General features: G+C 40.0%; 1 protein-coding gene across 9 annotated transcripts in view; it reads left to right on the forward strand.

Moving 5' to 3' along the window:
* FBLN2 (fibulin 2) overlaps positions 1–11972 on the forward strand; it is a 112342-nt gene extending 100370 nt beyond the window's left edge. For all 9 annotated transcript variants that reach the window (XM_082768348.1, XM_082768341.1, XM_082768349.1 and 6 more), the window contains 6 exons: positions 2305–2433; positions 2952–3077; positions 4478–4594; positions 5438–5566; positions 9619–9742; positions 10799–11972. In XM_082768348.1, the coding sequence (XP_082624474.1) occupies positions 2305–2433; positions 2952–3077; positions 4478–4594; positions 5438–5566; positions 9619–9742; positions 10799–11156 (983 nt within the window). In that variant the 3' untranslated portion in view covers positions 11157–11972. The remainder of the gene's footprint in view (positions 1–2304; positions 2434–2951; positions 3078–4477; positions 4595–5437; positions 5567–9618; positions 9743–10798) is intronic.
* Positions 11973–18111: the final 6139 nt, after the last annotated feature.

Below are 18111 nucleotides of genomic sequence, written 5' to 3' on the forward strand. Positions count from 1 at the left end.
TCACATAGGCTGGCATGTGTCTCAATACTGGTTTGTATTTGTTCCAATGTATATATGGAGTTACTGACTCAAAATAGCAGATTTCATGTCTTATTAACATTTGTTCCATGAACGAGCCCAGTAGGCACAAGGGAACTGAAAGCTTGATTCTTGGTAAGGCTGGCTATGTACTTTTGAATTCCCTATGTCCTGTGTTACATGGGGTAGGAAATCATAAAGTGAGAGCTGAAAAAATAAAGACATGGCAAATCAGCACTTCTGCTAGTGATGATATCCTAAAGATTTTTATTTAAGTTCCCATTGAATAAAAGGAAGGGTAGAAAATAAAAAATATGCTTTTGTGATGGTGGAAGAAGCTATGTTTGAGGCTGTCTATTAATTTGATCACAGCTATTGACCTGCAGACAAAACTAGTGGTGTAGACAGAAGACTCCAGTCAAAAAAGCTTCCACTTTCTGCTTTTTGCTCTTTGCTGCCCATCATGATTTTTCTCCCAGGGCTCTCCAGGCTATCCTTTGCCAGTGAGAAAGTGAGGAAGATTTGGAAGCAGCAGAAGACAGGGACAGTTCGCATGTAGCTGAAGAAATTGAGAAACCTTCCTAATATAGTTCCAGGGGGTTGTTTCCTAAACTTAGGACATAGTAGTGCAGTCTCATTTGCTGTCTTATATAGCAGCCTGAAATATTATGGCTGTTACAAAAGGAAGGTCCAAAATACGTGTCTGTCTCAGCTGTTGTATAGAGACATTTCTTAAGCTGACTTTAATCAGGCCTGTTTCAGCAAAATCAAAAGGACAAGGTAAATTTGCACCACTAAGCCTGGTGAGCCTGAAGTTTTTAGGGTTACCACCATTCCAGCATCCAGTGTAATTTAGTGTAATCCTGATGAGATAATATCTGAGAACTAATTAAAGGCTGAAAGCAATGGAATACATAATTTTGGACAAACTCATGAAATGGTTGCAGTATGAATTAATTGCAAATAAAACAATTTACAGATGTTTATTTGCATTTTAAAACTTCCTTGGTCCGATGCTACCTTTGCTCTTAGAAAAAAATGAGAGGACAGTGTGTCCGCAGAAATCTGTGAGCCTGTCAGGAATCCCTTGCTGGGCGAGTGGTATCCCTGCCATCGCTAACCCCAGTGCCAGCAGGGACCGCATTGGTAGGAATTTCAGCCAAAGTATGGAAGAAAATATTTGTCTGCGCCTCTCACCAGGGTTGATAGTCCTCACTTCCCCAAATCCAAGTGTCTGTGATAAGTAACTTGTTTCCATTTCTCTGCCATTTACTCAGCATATGACTGCTTTCCTGAGCATTCTCCAAGGCTGTTGCTTGATGTGGAGCCACCCAGGAACCCTTTGAAATGAAATAGAATTTGAATTTATGGCTTCAAACAGGGCAGCGACTGAAAGCACTGCTGAAAGGAGAACCCCCCAGCTTTAGACTGCCATCCTAATTAATTGGACATGAACAGGGGCTTGGATTGTCAAAGTAGTTGAAGATGTCTATAATTGGAAGGAAGCAGGATCTGGTGGCTTAGGAAATGGCAGCACTCAGGGCTCGAAGAAATACCAGTTTCTGTGGGTTAATCAGATTTTTTGATGCTTGTCACAGATGGTAACAGGGATTTGTTAAATACTGATGAGCTATTTAGTCATATTGCAAGTCCTGTAAATCAGCCTGTATTGAAAGCTCTCATCTTTATCTGAGGATTTGTAAAATGAGGTTGGAAGTGGTGCATGTGAGTGGAGGAGCAACTAATTTGTTTGTATTGCATTTCAGATGAGAGACCATGAGGAATATAAAAATGTGAGTTGATTGAGAAAAGAAAAAAGATCAACAGTGGGAAAGAGCAAAAGGTAGACAGCAGAAGCAGCATTGAAAGGGCAGCTGGAGATGAAAATAGCAATTGCTTTAGTTCAAGGGATGAGCAGAATTTCTGGCTAGTTCTTGTTTTGCTTTAAAAGGCTTGAAGTGACTCACACAATGGCAGAACATCAGAATAGGATGTTTAAATGTCATGGTTTGATCAGAATCAAAATGTGTTTACATTGAAATGCAGAATATGCTGGAAAGCTCCACTGCATTTCAAGTTGTCATTTTGACTTTAAAATAATTTATTGCTTTTCAGAAGTTTAACTCAGAGATATGTAAAGCTGACTCAGAATAGCAGAGTGAGAAAAACTGATATTCTGTCTGCTTTGTCCAATGGACGACCCTAACAGTTTCTGTTCCTGTTACTGAGTTATTTATCTATTTTTGAAAACAGCATTTAAACTAATTGCTCCCTCTGGTTCTGCAGATGTGGACGAATGTCAAACTGGTGTGCACCGTTGTGGTGAAGGACAGATTTGTCATAATCTTCCTGGGGCTTATCGCTGTGACTGCAAGATGGGCTATCAGTATGATGCATTCAGCAGAACCTGCGTTGGTATGTAAGGCACAAGACCAGATGAAACAACTGATTGATTGAGCCTTGGACCTCAAGGCAGTATTTAGCACTATTGTAGTGTGCAGTTATTAGTTCTGCAATGCAGTGTCTCAGAAGATAATGGAATCACCTCCAAAAAGCTGTTGTTCAGTCAACCAGCCACTTAGAGCTCTGCCACTCTGTGCTATGGGTATGGACCAAGTGTCCTTGGGTTTAGTTTGGCTGCAGGTTATCGATTAAAGTCGACTGCAAAATATTTTCCTATAGGTTACGTTTCTCCTGCTGTGTAAATTTATCTTTCTGAAGTCTTAACAACTTTCTTCATAAGAGACCATGATACAGCATTTTGTATTTTATCACTACTGTACACCAATTAGAGCACAAAGGCAGACAGCATAAAACCTGGGGTTGCAGCTTTTCATGCTCTGCAAATCAATCTCTGACACTTTTTAAAAACACCCTCCTGCATCTCCTTTGATGCTTTTGTTTATAAGGTGATTCGTTTGTTATCCTGGCAGATATAAATGAGTGCTGGAATTACCCTGGACGACTGTGTCAGCACACGTGTGAGAACACCCCTGGGTCCTACCATTGCACTTGTTCTTCTGGTTTCCGCCTGTCTTACGATGGGAAGCACTGTGAAGGTACAAGACATGTTTTCCATGAAGTATTTGTGCTGTAAACTAAGGAACTCTAGAGAAGTTGAGGTGAAATGCAAATAAAGTAAGCCTGTGATGTATGCGTGCTGAAATTTGTAGGTGCTGAATTAAACATTCAGACTGTCAGATAAGAGTTGTCAGATCCTAGTGCCTTGCACTCACCCAGTCAGCAATGCACCTGAAAGGCTTCCCCATTGCTCCCACGCAAGCAGTGTGTGTGCCCCAAGTGGTGGGCAAAGCTGCTGGGTCCACATAGCTGATTAAGTGTTGGTACATTATTACAAGTTTAAGACACAAAGATTCATTCTGGGCACTGTTTCTTTCTCCCTGTTTTCTTTTTACTGTCGACTTATTTATAGCAGTAGTCTCTAGCTTCCATGTTTTCTCAATAAAATGGCTAAATGATTGGCTGTTAATGTTCGACCTCTGCTTTTGTGCCTTCCCCAGCACAGTCACCATTTAGAAGCTATGTCAGATGGTTTGTTTAGGTAATTGGACTTTGGAAAGTACTGAAGTATAAAGAGCAGAAGGCATTGTGGTTTTAGTGAATGCTGAGACGCTCTTCTGGAGTTAAAGAGCATCTCTTATGAGAAGCCTTCCAATATATGTGGTTTGGATGTTTACAATGTTTACAAATTAATCAGCTCTCACTGCAATGAAAATCTCTCTTAGTCTTACTTTATTTTCTTTTATCAAAATTTTGAAGCTGATGTAAATTATTGTTTTTAAAATATATAGAGTGTGCAGCAATCAAAATATTATAGTGGCACATATTTTCTTCTGCAGTCACTTTTGCTGTGATTTAAACACCCAAAAATTCTCTAGGAGCTTTTGGATTTAATTTAAAATATTTCATCTAGAACGAAGCTTTCATTATTTCATCTTTTGCTTCTCCACTTTCTTCCTTTCACTCGTATACTTTTTCCTTTCCTTCCAGATGAGAGAAAAAGAATATAATACAGTTGAAATAGGAGACTTTTCATTCAAATTTTATTAAAAATGAATCTTAGTAGTGACAAAACTTGAAAGAAAAAGTAGATTTTGAATTGAATGGAATTTTCTGAAGCTTTCCATGATTTCTTAGGCAATGGTTACAGATTTTTAATTAACTGTAACGGATAAAGTCTGAAACAAATGTTTATATGCATATATATGTTTACATTGGCATATATAGAAATGAAATTTAGGTGGAATTCACATCCTTATGCTTCTTGGCATCCTGTCTAGGGAGCAGACACATCTTTGGGGGACAAATTCAAATTTGGGGGACATCCTTATCCACAACGTCCAGAAGGATCTAATAGCTGATCTTAGGGGCAAGAAATAGTGAAAGATTCTGTTCTGAACTGTTGTAGCAATTTCTGTACCTTTGTTTTTGGATACAGATGTGAATGAATGCGAAGCAAGTCCCTGCAGCCAGGAGTGTGCCAATGTTTATGGTTCCTACCAGTGTTACTGCAGGCAAGGTTTCCAGCTAGCAGAAGATGGTCATTCTTGTAAAGGTAAGGCTGCTGCTTGGTCAGGCCAAATTAAGTACGTGCACACTCTTTAACAGCAAGTGCTGTCCAAATTTCCACAACATCTAGTGCTGCACAGGTGATGCCTGAGGATGATTGTGAGTTACGCCCCGCTGCAGAGAAAGCAAAAGAGAACTCCAGCTATTGGAAAATTCAGTTCATTTTCATGCCTACTTGGGGCTGGAAGATGTCTGTGTGACCATATAACCAGTGACACTACTGATTCATGGGCTACAGCTAATGACTGAAAAAGTTAGGAGGGAAGAGATATTTATTTATACTGCACAGGCTAAAACATTTTGCCGAGGCTGGGTGAGGGCTTGCTCTGCTGGTGGTGGGTTGCAGAGTGATCAGAATGGAGGCAGGAAGGGTTTCACCTTTTCCTCTTAAAGCTACCAATACTGACACATGCTTTGGAGAGTCTCTGTTCAAGAAATGCTGAAGAAACCCATGTTCTTCCAAGCACAAGGCAGCTCCCCAAGCAATCCTACAGGAAGAATTTCAGAGGTACCGCAATGAGATTTTCATACCCAGATGTGCCAAGACTTACTGTGCTCTTCCGTGAGTCCATGAAGCACTCATGTTCAACATTTCAGAAAGCACAATCAGCTGTCCAAGACCAATATCAAACCTTCATGGTTGCATTTTTTAAGAATATTTTATAAATGTTTAAGTTTATTTTATAAATTTGCCATATAAGAACTTCCTGGTGTTCTACAGCCACACTTTTGAGGTGACTGTTCTTTCTTTTTTTTTTTTTTTTTTTTTTTTTTTTAATGTGTTTGTAATTTTGGTGTTTTTTGTTGTTGTTGTTTGTTTGTTTTCCAGATATTGATGAGTGCACGCAAAGTGCAGGCATTCTTTGTACTTTCCGCTGTGTGAATGTTCCTGGTAGTTATCAGTGTGCTTGTCCTGAGCAGGGATATACCATGGCAGCAAATGGAAGAACCTGTCGAGGTAATGAGGAGCTTGATGAACTGAAAGCATTATGTCATGAAGGTTTAATCCTTGGAATGATCTAAGACATTACAATTACTCAATCAAATCTCCATTTTGGATATTAGTCATTGTTAAAAAGCCAGTATTTGACAAAATTGACAGATATTGGTATCTACAATGTCTTTTTTTTTTTTTTTTTTTTTTTTCCCGTGCTATAAACAAGTAGTGAGGCAGCTATAGATGTGAGCTGGTTAAGTGCATTCCTAAGGGAGCTCCCTTCATCATCCAAACAGGGGCATCTGATTGCTTGCACAGGCAGTATGTGCACCTTGGCTCATCAGATCTGTTTATTTAGAGGTGCCAGATGTTCAAATCTGTGGCTTCATTAAAAGTTGCAGTTTCCTGCCCCAGAAAACTAGGAAAGAGAATGCAGGAGCTGTAATGGGGATTGGAACATTCAGGAGTCTGCCACATAGGCTTAAATACGTTGGTATTTGGAGATGTTAGTGTAAATGACATGTATCCTCCTCCCACACACCCCTTTTCTTCAGGATTATAGAAACATATTCTGGGTGCCTCGTGTTTTTCATCTGGTATGCAGCTGTCTGGTTTTGAAGTAAAAATCCCCCATTTCCAGAGGATGCACTGACTGTGTAATGATGATTGAAGACCTGATTACCTTTATGTACTCTACATGCATTCCTGCAGTCAGTTACGCTAACTACCAGGCATTTCCTGCTTTTAGTTTTTCAGGAACCCTTCACAGAACTTTTGGTTAGGTATCTCCTATTCTCCTGTGCTTAATTTCTCTTCTTAGTGGTAACTGTAGTGAATTTGCGCTGTGTAAATCATGAATGGCATAAGCATACTTGATCCTGCCTTTGGAGCAGAGAATTAAACTAAATGACAAAGAGAATCTTTCCAAGCTTTTTTTTTTTTTTAATATGTTTTTGAGTATGCCTTCAGAACCCAACTTCAGATGTATCCAGGTGCATTTAAATCCTTATGTAAAAGTCACCTTTAGAAAACCTGCAGCTATAACTTTCCTGTTTTGTTTTTTTTTTTCTGTTAATTTTCAGTGCTGGCAGGTTAGTTGCCACTTCTGCCAGCACTGAGATTTGAGACGAGGATGTCTTCCAGAGTTAACAGTGTGAGTCACTGCATTAATCTGCCAGCACAGCTCTCCTGAGCTGGAGGTACCCAGGGTGCTCCAAGTGCTAGAGGTGAAAGAAAAATGTTTGCCATATGGACCTAGGGATTGCAATTGCTTTGTCTGTCATGTGAAATCCTCACTGCATGCTCATCCTTTGTGCAAATGGCTTCTATTGTATAGACTAGCTCTGCTAAGAGTTATATGTTAATGCTTGCAAAAACTTTTCAAAGATCCTATACCATCCGGGACATGCACCCTTCTTAGAGGGTGAAGTCTACTTGCAAAACTTAGCAGATGTGTAGCAGCTCTGTGGATGGCTGGGTAAGCTGGCATTTGGTCAGGCCTTGGAAGTAACCCCTTGGGTATGTGGCCCCCCTCTTTTTTTTCTTTCTCTCTCTCTCTCTCTTTTTTTTTTTTTTTTTTTTTTTTTTTATGCAGTCATGCAAAAAAGCCAGCGCATGACTTGTGAGCTTTTAGAGCTCACAGACAGCAGTGCAGACTTGTGAGCTCTACAAGCGTGTAGTTACAGGTTTGGGCAGGCTTATGCACTGAGGTCTTCTGAACACATGCTCAGAGAAACAGTCTGTGAGCTGATGTCAGCTGGACTAAACTCAAGAAGATTATACTGGTTTCCACCAGGTGAGGATTTGGCCTCACTTGCTCATCATCTGACCGGTTCTGAGGAGTTATGGGTGGTATGTTCTTTGTACCCTTTTTCAGATGAACGAGCTGAATCTCATATAACAATCTCAACATATGGATCTTTTTGGAGAAACTGTGTATGGTATTTTGCAGCAGAGCCAAACTGGTGAAGTGAGTGTTTTCATGACAATGACTGCAATATGGAAGAAATTTTCTTTTCACCTAGGGGCACTTCTGAGAACCAGCAAGGGATTTAATTTACTTTGATTCTCTCTTACTTCCTATTGTATACTTTTCTTTGCAAGACTTTCAAACCAGTCAGTGCAGTGAATGAGATCAGTTCTCATCCCAGGGGAATGGAGGCAGAGGGAAGTTATAGTTTTCCTCCAAAGAGTCTGTCTCCTCTGTGACAACTGGCAGAATTGTGGAGTCCTGCACAGTTCACATGGTTTGTCTGTTAGCATTTATTTAATTTTAAAGCCTCCGTGCGTAGTCTAGACATTTGGGAGTACACAATGTGACTGTGAGGTCTTTGCCAATATTTTCTGCTCAAGCTGGATTCTTGTTATTGCATCTGGTTTTCAGCATTTTAAGGTCCATGGCTTGGGCTTGTACATATGTGTTATTTAGGTAACCACACTTATGCTCCAGGCCCCATTAAGTGTCTTTGAGCTTTAAATGTTCTCCGTTGCCTTCTGCAACTTTACTTATAATGGGGAGATATTTCTATATACAAACATATATATATATATATATAAATGTGACTCTTGTTCTAACGTTGTTCTTAAGTTCCCATATTTTGTAATAGTCAGGCTGGTGGAGCTTAGGTCTCCTGGATTACGTAGCTGTACAGCAGTGGTTACTTTGATTTGTATTTGACCCCTACTTCAATCCAGAGCAACCTCCGTGCATGGATAAATCCTTCTGCTGACATAGCCCAGCTTCATCAACTCTCAAAAGGCAGTGAGAAACCCCAGTTTGCTTTTAACAGCAGTCAGTTATGTCCTGATGGCATTTGTTTATTCCTGAGGGATAACTTTTTACTTATAACTTAGCCGAGCAATAGGATGTGAATGACAAACGTGTAGGCAGGCATAGGGTGTCCCTCCCCAGTCTGTTTTATGGGATCCCTTTGGGGAGGGGTGTCCCCTCCTGCAGGCTGGGTAACCTGGGGGATGCTCATTGGAGTGGGGTGTGCGGGTGTTTTACAACCTCCTCCATGAAGGAGGATCCATTACAGTCACACACACTAGGCAGTGTGTGAGGGGTTTATAGCAGTGCCCTTTCATTGAGGACTGTCCTTGGTGCTCACACACAGTGCCTGCAGTGTGCACAGGTCCATGCAGAGCTCTGCCATGTGAGACCACTTAGCTGCTTTCCCAGCTACTGACTTACTGCACGTGCACTGTGCTCATGCTGAACAGCATATGAGCGTTGTTTAGAAACACCTTGCAAGACATAGCCCTAGGCAAGGAACTGTGGTTCAGGGACTACCACTGACCTGTGAAGCTGGTAAAGTTGGCCCATCACTTTCAGGAAACTGTTTAAAAACTATCTTCCTTCGGAACTGCTGAGGAAATCTTACACAGCAGCTGGGGGGTGAACAGCAGCTGCGGGGTGGTCTGAGGAGTTTGGGTTTCCTCTGTCTCAGACTGCCTCTATCTGGTTATTATTCTGTTCCCTTTCAGCCTAGCTTATAATATTCCTAATGACAGATCTCTGACACATCAGGAGCAAGAGAGAAAATAACAACACAGACAGTTCGACAGTTCAGTCTAGATGTTCGTGTTTGTTTTGAACCTTCAATGTTTTGTTTTATTGCAGAAGGAAGCTGCAAGACAGGAGGATCTTGAGTTTTAAGAACTTTTATCCTTCTGATGCTTATTCTCCACTGAAAGTTAAACGCTGTGTTGCGTCAGAAGTGTCTGGAATAAGAATAGCTAGATTGTAAGGAGTGTGGAAATGTTTGCAAAGCACATGTAAAGAAGCAAACCTCCCCGTGGCAGAAGGCCAGCCCTGGCCATGCCATGGGTGGTTGCAGCTGGCCACGGCCTCTGCTACGCAAGGGAAGGTCTCTGTCCCAAAGCATGGAAAGGATCACATGCTGCTCACAAAGAAGAGTGGGCTCCCTTGTTTATTGCATACAACACTGAATGGTACCGTCAACTTCTATTAACTGATAATGTCAAGGAAGGAATTTTTTTTTTCCACGGAAGACATATTGCAGCCAAGTTGTGATTACTTACCCTATCTTTTCCCTTGGATTTCTTCTTAGATATCGATGAATGTGCAATAGGAACCCATAACTGTTCAGCTGCAGAGTCTTGCTATAACATCCAGGGCAGCTTCCGCTGCCTGTCCTTCGAGTGCCCTTCCAACTACAGAAAAGTGTCTGACATGTAAGTACCGGGGTGCAGCAAACTGAGCAGCCTTGTCCCCTGGCTGTGGACTGTTACGTAGTGCTTTACCTTGGGGGTGGTTGTACATGGTTAGAGTTGGAGCAACAAGACTTTCCAAATACAGAGTTTCTGTCCATTTTTCCCTCTTCTTCCAAACTCTAGGGCCTCTCTGCTCTCCAGCTGCTGTAACAGCAGTCACTGGAGCTTCAGTCATGCTTTCCCATGCTTGCCACATCTCTAAAAGGACTCTGTTTGCATTTAAGTTTAAGAAAATACTCCCTGTTGCTTATATTATTGCAGTAACTGCTAGGCTGCTCAGTGCACCACTTTCATAGTGGTTTTAGGGTTCCCTGTTTAATATAAAAATTGCATTTCCTCAGGGGTGGTTGAAATGTTGAAGGGGGGCAGGATAAGAAGCTTGACAGGTTCCAGAAACATTGTAACTAGTAGCACCGGGTTCCTAAACCACTGAGAGGTCTCGGGTCCCCAAAATCTTCCTGTCTCAATGGCTGCCAGCACTTTAGAAAGCCAGAGGAAAGACAGAAATATGGAGGAGCATGGAGAGAATCTCCTTCCTTGAAAAGTGCAAAGCCATATTCACCGTAGGAAATCACAGTTGCTTTATGACTTAAAACATACTTTTCCTGCCTTATAGAATTAGAAGCTTTGCTTGAGGAGCTTGCTTTCCATTCCCTTGTTTTGGTTTTCTTGGAGCACTGTCCCAAGCTTGTGCTGTCAATGATGTATCACAGACAAGCTCTGTGCTGCTTGCAGCATGACTTTGGCTCTTGCTGTGGAGCTTCCCAACACATCTATTCCTGCCCATGATCATTGTCTTCCACTGTTGTACTCTGACAATTATATCATTTGCCAATGCTTTATGGGCACTGTAAAAGCAGAACAAGCAAATAGTAATTACACAGCTGAAGTTTGGTGCTCCTCTTTGTTTAGCACAGGATGAAGACTTTGTTGACTTTGCACTTCTCTGAAATGCATATATTTTTACCTGCTATTACAAGGACACTGATTTTTTTTTTTTCATCTTGCTTCTCTTAGGAGGTGTGAACGAATCAGTTGCTTTAATTATCTGGACTGCCAAAATACCCCAGTGCGCATTACCTACTACCAGCTGAACTTCCAAACTAATATCATGGTCCCAGCTCATATTTTCCGTATTGGACCATCGCCTGCCTATGCCGGAGACAACATAATCCTCACTATCAACAAAGGAAATGAAGAAAACTACTTCAGCACTCGAAGGCTGAACTCATACACAGGCATTGTCTATCTTCAACGACAAGTGAAAGAGCCCAAAGACTTTTTGTTAGATGTTGAAATGAAACTGTGGCGTCAGGGAACATACACTACTTTTCTTGCCAAAATTTACATTTTCATCACAGCTCATGCATACTGAAGCATGTATTGACATTGGAATTTATTGGTGCTATGCTCTTTACCTGTTCTACCAAAGCTTAGTACTGTTGAACTGGCATTTAATGTATCTAGCCTTTATATTATTTTTCTATCATTGCTTTAAACTTTTTTTTTTTTTTACTGGTTGTGTAAATTAAGTTAATTTTTTTCTTTTTTTTTGTTTGTTATGTAATTCTTCACATCTTCATTTGACAATGAGTGAAAAAAGGGTTAGAAAGGCAGTACATACATTATGTTAAATGCTGGAACCTTTTCTTAGAAATTATTTTTAGGTTTAGTCACATCGGCAAGGTATTGCACTAGAGAGGAAAGTTGTTCACTTGGGAGCATTGCTGTTTGCCATTAAGTTGAAAAACCTTGAGCAATTTCTCTTTGCTACACAAACTTAGTTTGGCCCCTGAGGTTTCTCTGTGTTGAGATGCTGCGTCAAGAGCTATGTGCGTACATTGATGGTTAGCTCACCTCATATTACAGGTTTGTTTCCTCCTTCCATCTTTTATAATATGTTGCCTAAAAATATATATAAATAAAAGAAAACTCCACGAGTGAACAAGCCTATGACTGAGCCTTGCTTTAGTAGGACTATTCATGTGCTAAGTTTTTGCAAGACCACGGCCTTCAGAGTGTATCATGCTTTAGGGTAAAAGCTTGCTTTGCCATTGCTAGTAGTTGTCATAGGTTCTTGAATTCCTCTCCACACAAACCCATTCTATTTAGGTTACTATAGGTGTAGATTAGATGCACTGTAATTCTTAAAGGAATGTTTTCCAAGAGAAAACAAAGAAATAATAAAATAATCAACTACTGTCCCTTATTTTAAATCTTGGGTGTACCACTGAGGAATTATTTGCAGTTTTAAATAAACAAAAGGGGAGTTGCTTCTGTTCTTCAGGAAAATTACTTCAGTTGTGTTACCAAATCACACAGAGGAAAATGGTAGATAAATTGGCAGAATGTATTATGCCATTTAGAAATAGCACAACTTAAGTTTTGAGCTGGATTTCCTCTAGTTCCACAGGAAACTGGATGAAGTCCAAAGCTCTCAAGGCCAGATGTGGTAAAGCTTAGTATAATCAAAGTATTTGTTAGAATTTAGAAATGAACATCAGACCTTCTCTTTTTTTTCCAAAGAAGAAAAAAAGCTCCAGTGTTAAAATTTACTGAGCTTCCTTTGTTCCAGCTATAATTACTCTGTAAAATGTTTTAACGGAAAAACATAGCTACAATATAATGATGTTTACTACACTGCGGTTTAATAATCTATTATTTTCTACAGTCAATCTTGTTTTGAGCAGCATGCCCATTTAAAAAAAAAAATCTATTCTTCTGGCTTTTTATGCCATGATCAACACTTTTATTATTTTTGTAAAATATTTGTTTGAAGTGCATCTTAAAATCTTGTGATCACTACCTGTAGGCTGAGAGGAAAGATGTACTGTATTCATTATATCCCAAGGCCAACTTCTAGCACTTCCAGTAAGTTACTTCTTTAATTTGGCCTCCCTCATCAATAATAAAGCAGAAATCTTTCTGTATCTAACATCACAAAAACCCATTACTAGAGAAAAATCATTCCTATTCACCAGTTGTAAAATATGGGATGTCTGTAAGTTTGCATACATCAAGCTTTTCTCTTTTTTTTTTTTTCCTATAAAAATAATTTTGTAATAGTGTTCTTCCATCTATCTTTTGTTTTCCATACTTAACAGTTTCATAAGCTTTTAGCAGGGAAGTGCCAACAGAGAAACATATTTATGCAATTTGTCATCTCAATTAATACATATCTTACAGCTACAGGCCTGGCAAGATGAAAAGGTGACTGCAAGAAGGAGTAGGAGAGCCTTCCAGATTCATTACACAGTATACATGTTAAGTGGTGAAACATTTCTCCATGCCCCAGTGGGGCACATCAAGAGTCACTGAAACCCAGAGTTTTCCATCAGCATTAGTATTTGATAGACTGTAAATGATATTCAAGCCTTGACAGTCTTTCTTCTCAGAGAACAAATGGACAAGCCATTTGTTACTTGGAGACCTTCTGCTGACTAAAAACAACCATAGTCAATCATATTAAAGATCTGGCAGTTTGTAGCACAGACTTTTCATTTTCTAGACAGGTAGTTGATGAAGAAAGTTTTAGGAAAGGCTTTGCATACGATTATAAGAGAAATGCTATGTTGTTTAAAAAAAAAAAAAAGTCTTCATCAGCACTGTGTGCAGCAGGCATTCAATATGGGTATAAATGGTTGCTTAGTGCAATGGGTCAAAGCAAAGGAAAGGCTTGTGGTAGATAATTGCACGTGTTCCCAAAATTGGAAATGTGCTTTATGTGACCTTTCTGAACAATGCACGTTCTGTTTAATTTTTCAGGTTATTTATTCCCTATCTCTTTGAAATCTGACCTCTTTGTACTTGTCATTAGTATATCTTGGGAGATCCAATGATTCCAGAGACTGTGGAATTTCAAATGTACCACTGGAACGAAGAAGAAATGAAAACCCGTGTGTGTCCTGGAGGCTTGAGTGGGTCAATTACAGATTGACACATGAGGTTTTCTTTTGACTGGAATATAGTTAACAAGTTGTTGAAATGCTATAAATAGCAGTAGATGTGTGAGAAAGATATTTGTAGCTAGTATTTGGAATTATTTCCTTTTTGCACCAGGGAGGAACTATTTTCCTATCTCTGTGTGTGTGAAAATTACATATATGTGGATTACTATAGGTGCTGACTAGTTGGGGCTAGCTTTCTTCTGTGAGCCTGTTACAGAGAAGAGGCAACAAAATGCTCAGCTTGTGCCCTGCTTGTTGTCCTCGCAGTGGAAGACAGGAGTATGGCTGTCCATCACGGAGAGCAAGCTGTAGACTTCAATGGTCCAAGCTTCTACGATTAGCTCTAAGATCCCACAAACAGAACTTTATTCACCTTTATTTCTCTCCTCCTTTATATCTGTTATTCCTTAATAATGATTTAGGACAGAAACATATTTCAGACTTTTGGATTTTATGGTTTGGATCATTCTTTGAGGCTAAAGCTGTAAAAGAGAATAAACTGCAATAAGTTTTAACATCAGAGCATGAGAGTCTCCTGCGCAAATGTCCCTTTGAAACACCTGTAGCAGCACAAGTGTAGGTATTCCAGAGAGCAGGGGAAAAAACAGAGCTTCCTTCTGATTATTCTGCTGTGAGGAGGATTTGGTCAGGGAGGCAGCTCCTTTGTGCACACACTTCACTGGAGGAGGCAGGACAGAAGTTCAAGAGCCTCCTAGTGATGGGAAGTACATGGTGCTTCTGTTCTTCTATAGGCTGCCTCCGCATGCTTGTCTCAGCTCTGGGAGCCTGTGTGTCATTATGAAGCTAGCAAATTGTCTCCTGTGTCACAGCCGTTAGGCTTTTGCTGATACTGACCATCTGCCAGCAATTGGCTTTTGGGTGGAGATGGCCACAGGTGAGGGCCATTTCCATTCTGTGCCCACTGCGGCACTGGTTGTGCTTGCATTCTTTTTCTGGTGTATGGTATCAGGGGCTGTAGTGCTCTGAAAAATGTTTTTCACAATTCAGCCAGAACTAAGAAAAAGCTGAAAACTGCATGCACAAGAGGAAAAGCAAAAGGAGCAAGGTTTTTTTTTTTTTTTTTTTAAAAAAAAAGGTATGTTTTTACAGCTCTTTGGTACAGTGATAAAAAGGGTAATAAAGTTCATTTTCTATGTGGTCCTAAGTAAAGGTTTGTGTATGTGATTAAAACTGATGTCCTTTATGTGTGGGTAAGTTTTCTTTTTTCCCTCAGAACTTTGCAGGGTGAGAATTTGATTTCATCTAGCTTGGAGGATCTGTGGAATCTGTTGCAGATTCTTTGTCTCCCCCTTTATTCTCTATAGCTAATTTTATTTTCATTTTTTTCATCTTTACATTGTTCCCACCCAGGCTATGAGGAAGAGAAAGTTCCAGCTGGGGAGAATTAGAATTCTGGGGTAAAAATAGATTTTGAGGTTAAATAAAAAATATCTTCCCAATTTCAGTGTTCTCTGCATGATGGAGACATTCATTTTGAAGTGGCTATTGAAAACTAGGATTTAATTATATCCTGTTCCAGTGATGTGAAACTGAAGTCACAAACTTGAGCTTTCTGTCTTCTAAAACTCTTTTATTTTTTATTTTTTTTTTTTTTTTTGCATTTGCTCTCTGAATTGTAGTTTATGGGTAGGACCATTCCAGAACTTAGGAGCTCTTTAGATAGCCTTCACCCTTCAAGGGGTCCTGCTCAATGTACCCTGGCATGTGCTGCCTGAGATGCTGGTTGGCAGCAGCGGGCCAGCCTGGTGTCAGACCTCATCCTGGAGCTGCTCTGTGGGCTCTTCTCATTGCTGTTTGCAGTATGGGAAGAACAGCTTCTTCCAGAGCAGGGTCTTCCTTGACCCAGGGGGCTTTCTTGGAAAGATGGTGACATTGGCTTCCCATAAGCCAAGGCTCCTGCTGTAGGAGTGTTAAATACATATATATATATAAAATCTGTTAACATGTGTTGTGGATTTTCCTTTTTTAGCTGGGACTGGGGAGGGATAAGATGCCAATGTGGTGCCCTATATCCTGGGAAGGGAGGGATAGGAGGAGATCCTTTGTATAACAAGTCTTCTGAGTGGTAGCCAAGAACTGTCAACCACATAAATCCCCAGCAGGATGTTTTAACTGCTTGGAGCGGGGTGATGATAACGGAGGCCTGGAAGAGTTTAAAAAAAAAATCATTTTACTTTGGATTAATGGCAAGACATGTGGAGTGACAAACTCTTCTATGTGCCACCATTTCTAGAAAGCAATTATGGAACATGTTAGTAACAATAACTGACTCCACCTAAATTAAGGAAAATACATCCAAAATAGAGATGTAAACACCTTTGAAGAATGGGAGTGTGGAGATGCCTTTCTATGCCTTAATGAGGGTGACTTATCATAAGTTTTACCAGACTACATTCCAGAGAGGGCTTTTGGCTCATTGTGATTACGGAATAGTTGCTGCCAGATATGCCACAGAAGAAGGTGGACTCTCCCCAGTATCAACGGCTGGGGTCAGAGGGAAGAAGAACATGGAATACTTTCAGTATGGAACAAACACAATCATAGAATGAGGTACGTTTGAAGAGGAGCATTGCTGCTTTTGGAGTTTGAATGATTAAACAGCGATACAGGGTTGACAAACACATCTTTTAAAGGCAATGTACCATGACAAGAAGTTTACTTTTGTTAGTGCTAACAGAGCAAACGATCTAATCAAAGGATAAAGATCATAGTACTGAAAGGTCCTTGTTGTGACTTGGAGACTGGGCAGGCCACATCTGACTGGCTGGAATAGCAAATGGATGCAGCTTGCTACACCTTGAAAGTGAAGGAGGTGCTTGCTGACTTCATGGTGTTGGGACAGTCAAGCTCTACTCTCAAACTCATTTAAGGGTAGAGGAGAATATGTCTTTCCTTGGATGTATGGGAAACTTTGTGTCCTGTAGTTAAGATGGAGCGTTGTACTGCTGCAGACATTGAAGTGTAACATTATTTTTTTTTTCTTTTACAGACATTATTCACAGTAGGGTTATAAAAGAGTAATCCCAGTTAATTTAAGCTGTTGCAGAGGTCTATTATAATTAATCCTATTATCTTTCAGTTGCACCTTGGAGAAATAACTTTCACACTGACCAGGAATATTTCAGACAGCGCTTAAGTCTGACTGTCATAAGTGTATAATTGTGGAGTAACCATATAGTTTAGTCTAGAATACCTAGTAGGAGCAGGGAGAGGACTGTGCCTAGCCATTTGTATGATCATGGGCTACATGTCATATAAACTATACATTGTAGATATTTTTATAGTTTATACGTAGGCCAAATATGCAATATTTTACCAATACATTTTAACGCCTAACTTAACGCAAGTGAATATGAAGGTTCTTCATGGTGGTGTGGTTGAGAGTGAAATGTAGTCTTGTAATGACCAATGCTTGGTATCACTGCAGTTGGGAGGGCACAAGCATGGAGCTTAGTCACGAGCCAGGCAGCATAACACTTGAATTGCATTTGCAGTTCAGGGGAGTCTATAAATGGACTTGCAGATATTTGTAAACTTTTCCATAGCAGACACTCTCCTCTATTTTTCCATATATTAAACAATGCTCTTATGAACTACAGCTTACGTGAGCAAGAGTCTGCATTTGTACAAAAGTAGAAGTTACTGATGATCCCACTAACTGGGAGTTAATGAGTACTGAGTACTCAGCTGGGACTTGGAAATCCTAGAGTCTGTTATGGGCTCTGTCCAGATGGGTAACTGGGTGCAAATCAATATATGTCATTACAACCTCTTCAAGTCTTTGCATTTGATGTTACATGTGTAATTTTGTTGTTACAAAGTAAACTCTCTTTCATTCTATAAAAGTAGTATCAGATGGGTGCTTTGTGGTCATATATCTGTTGTTACAAGGTTAGAGACTGGAATAAATCCTGCTGAATGCTTGTTCCTCATCCCACAGTTGTCTTGCATACTAGATGCCAGAGATGGTGCTGGTAGGTAGAGGGTGTGAAACCAATTGGGTTCTTGGGTAGTGAAAGCAAAGTGTTGTTGTGGGCTGTGCCATGTACCACTAGGCATCTTCTGCTAATTCACCATCATGAATAAAAAAAAAAAAAAAAAAAAAAAATCAAACCCACCAAACTCAACCTTGAAAGTAATAATTTCCTAAGAAAAATCCTTTAAAAAAAAATTTACAGTGAATTAGGTTCTCAACAGCTGTTGATGCAGAGCTCCACTGAAGTAAAAGGGCTATGTTAAGTGAAGACACAGCTTTAATGATGACTTAATTTTCTGTCTGGGGAGAGGAAGACAGACACTCATATGACACGCTAGTCATTTTGCATGAACCACGTCTGGATGATTCTGACATATACAGTGATG

Source organism: Aythya marila (assembly GCF_965140915.1).
Source record: "Aythya marila genome assembly, chromosome: 10".
Taxonomy (NCBI): domain Eukaryota; kingdom Metazoa; phylum Chordata; class Aves; order Anseriformes; family Anatidae; genus Aythya; species Aythya marila.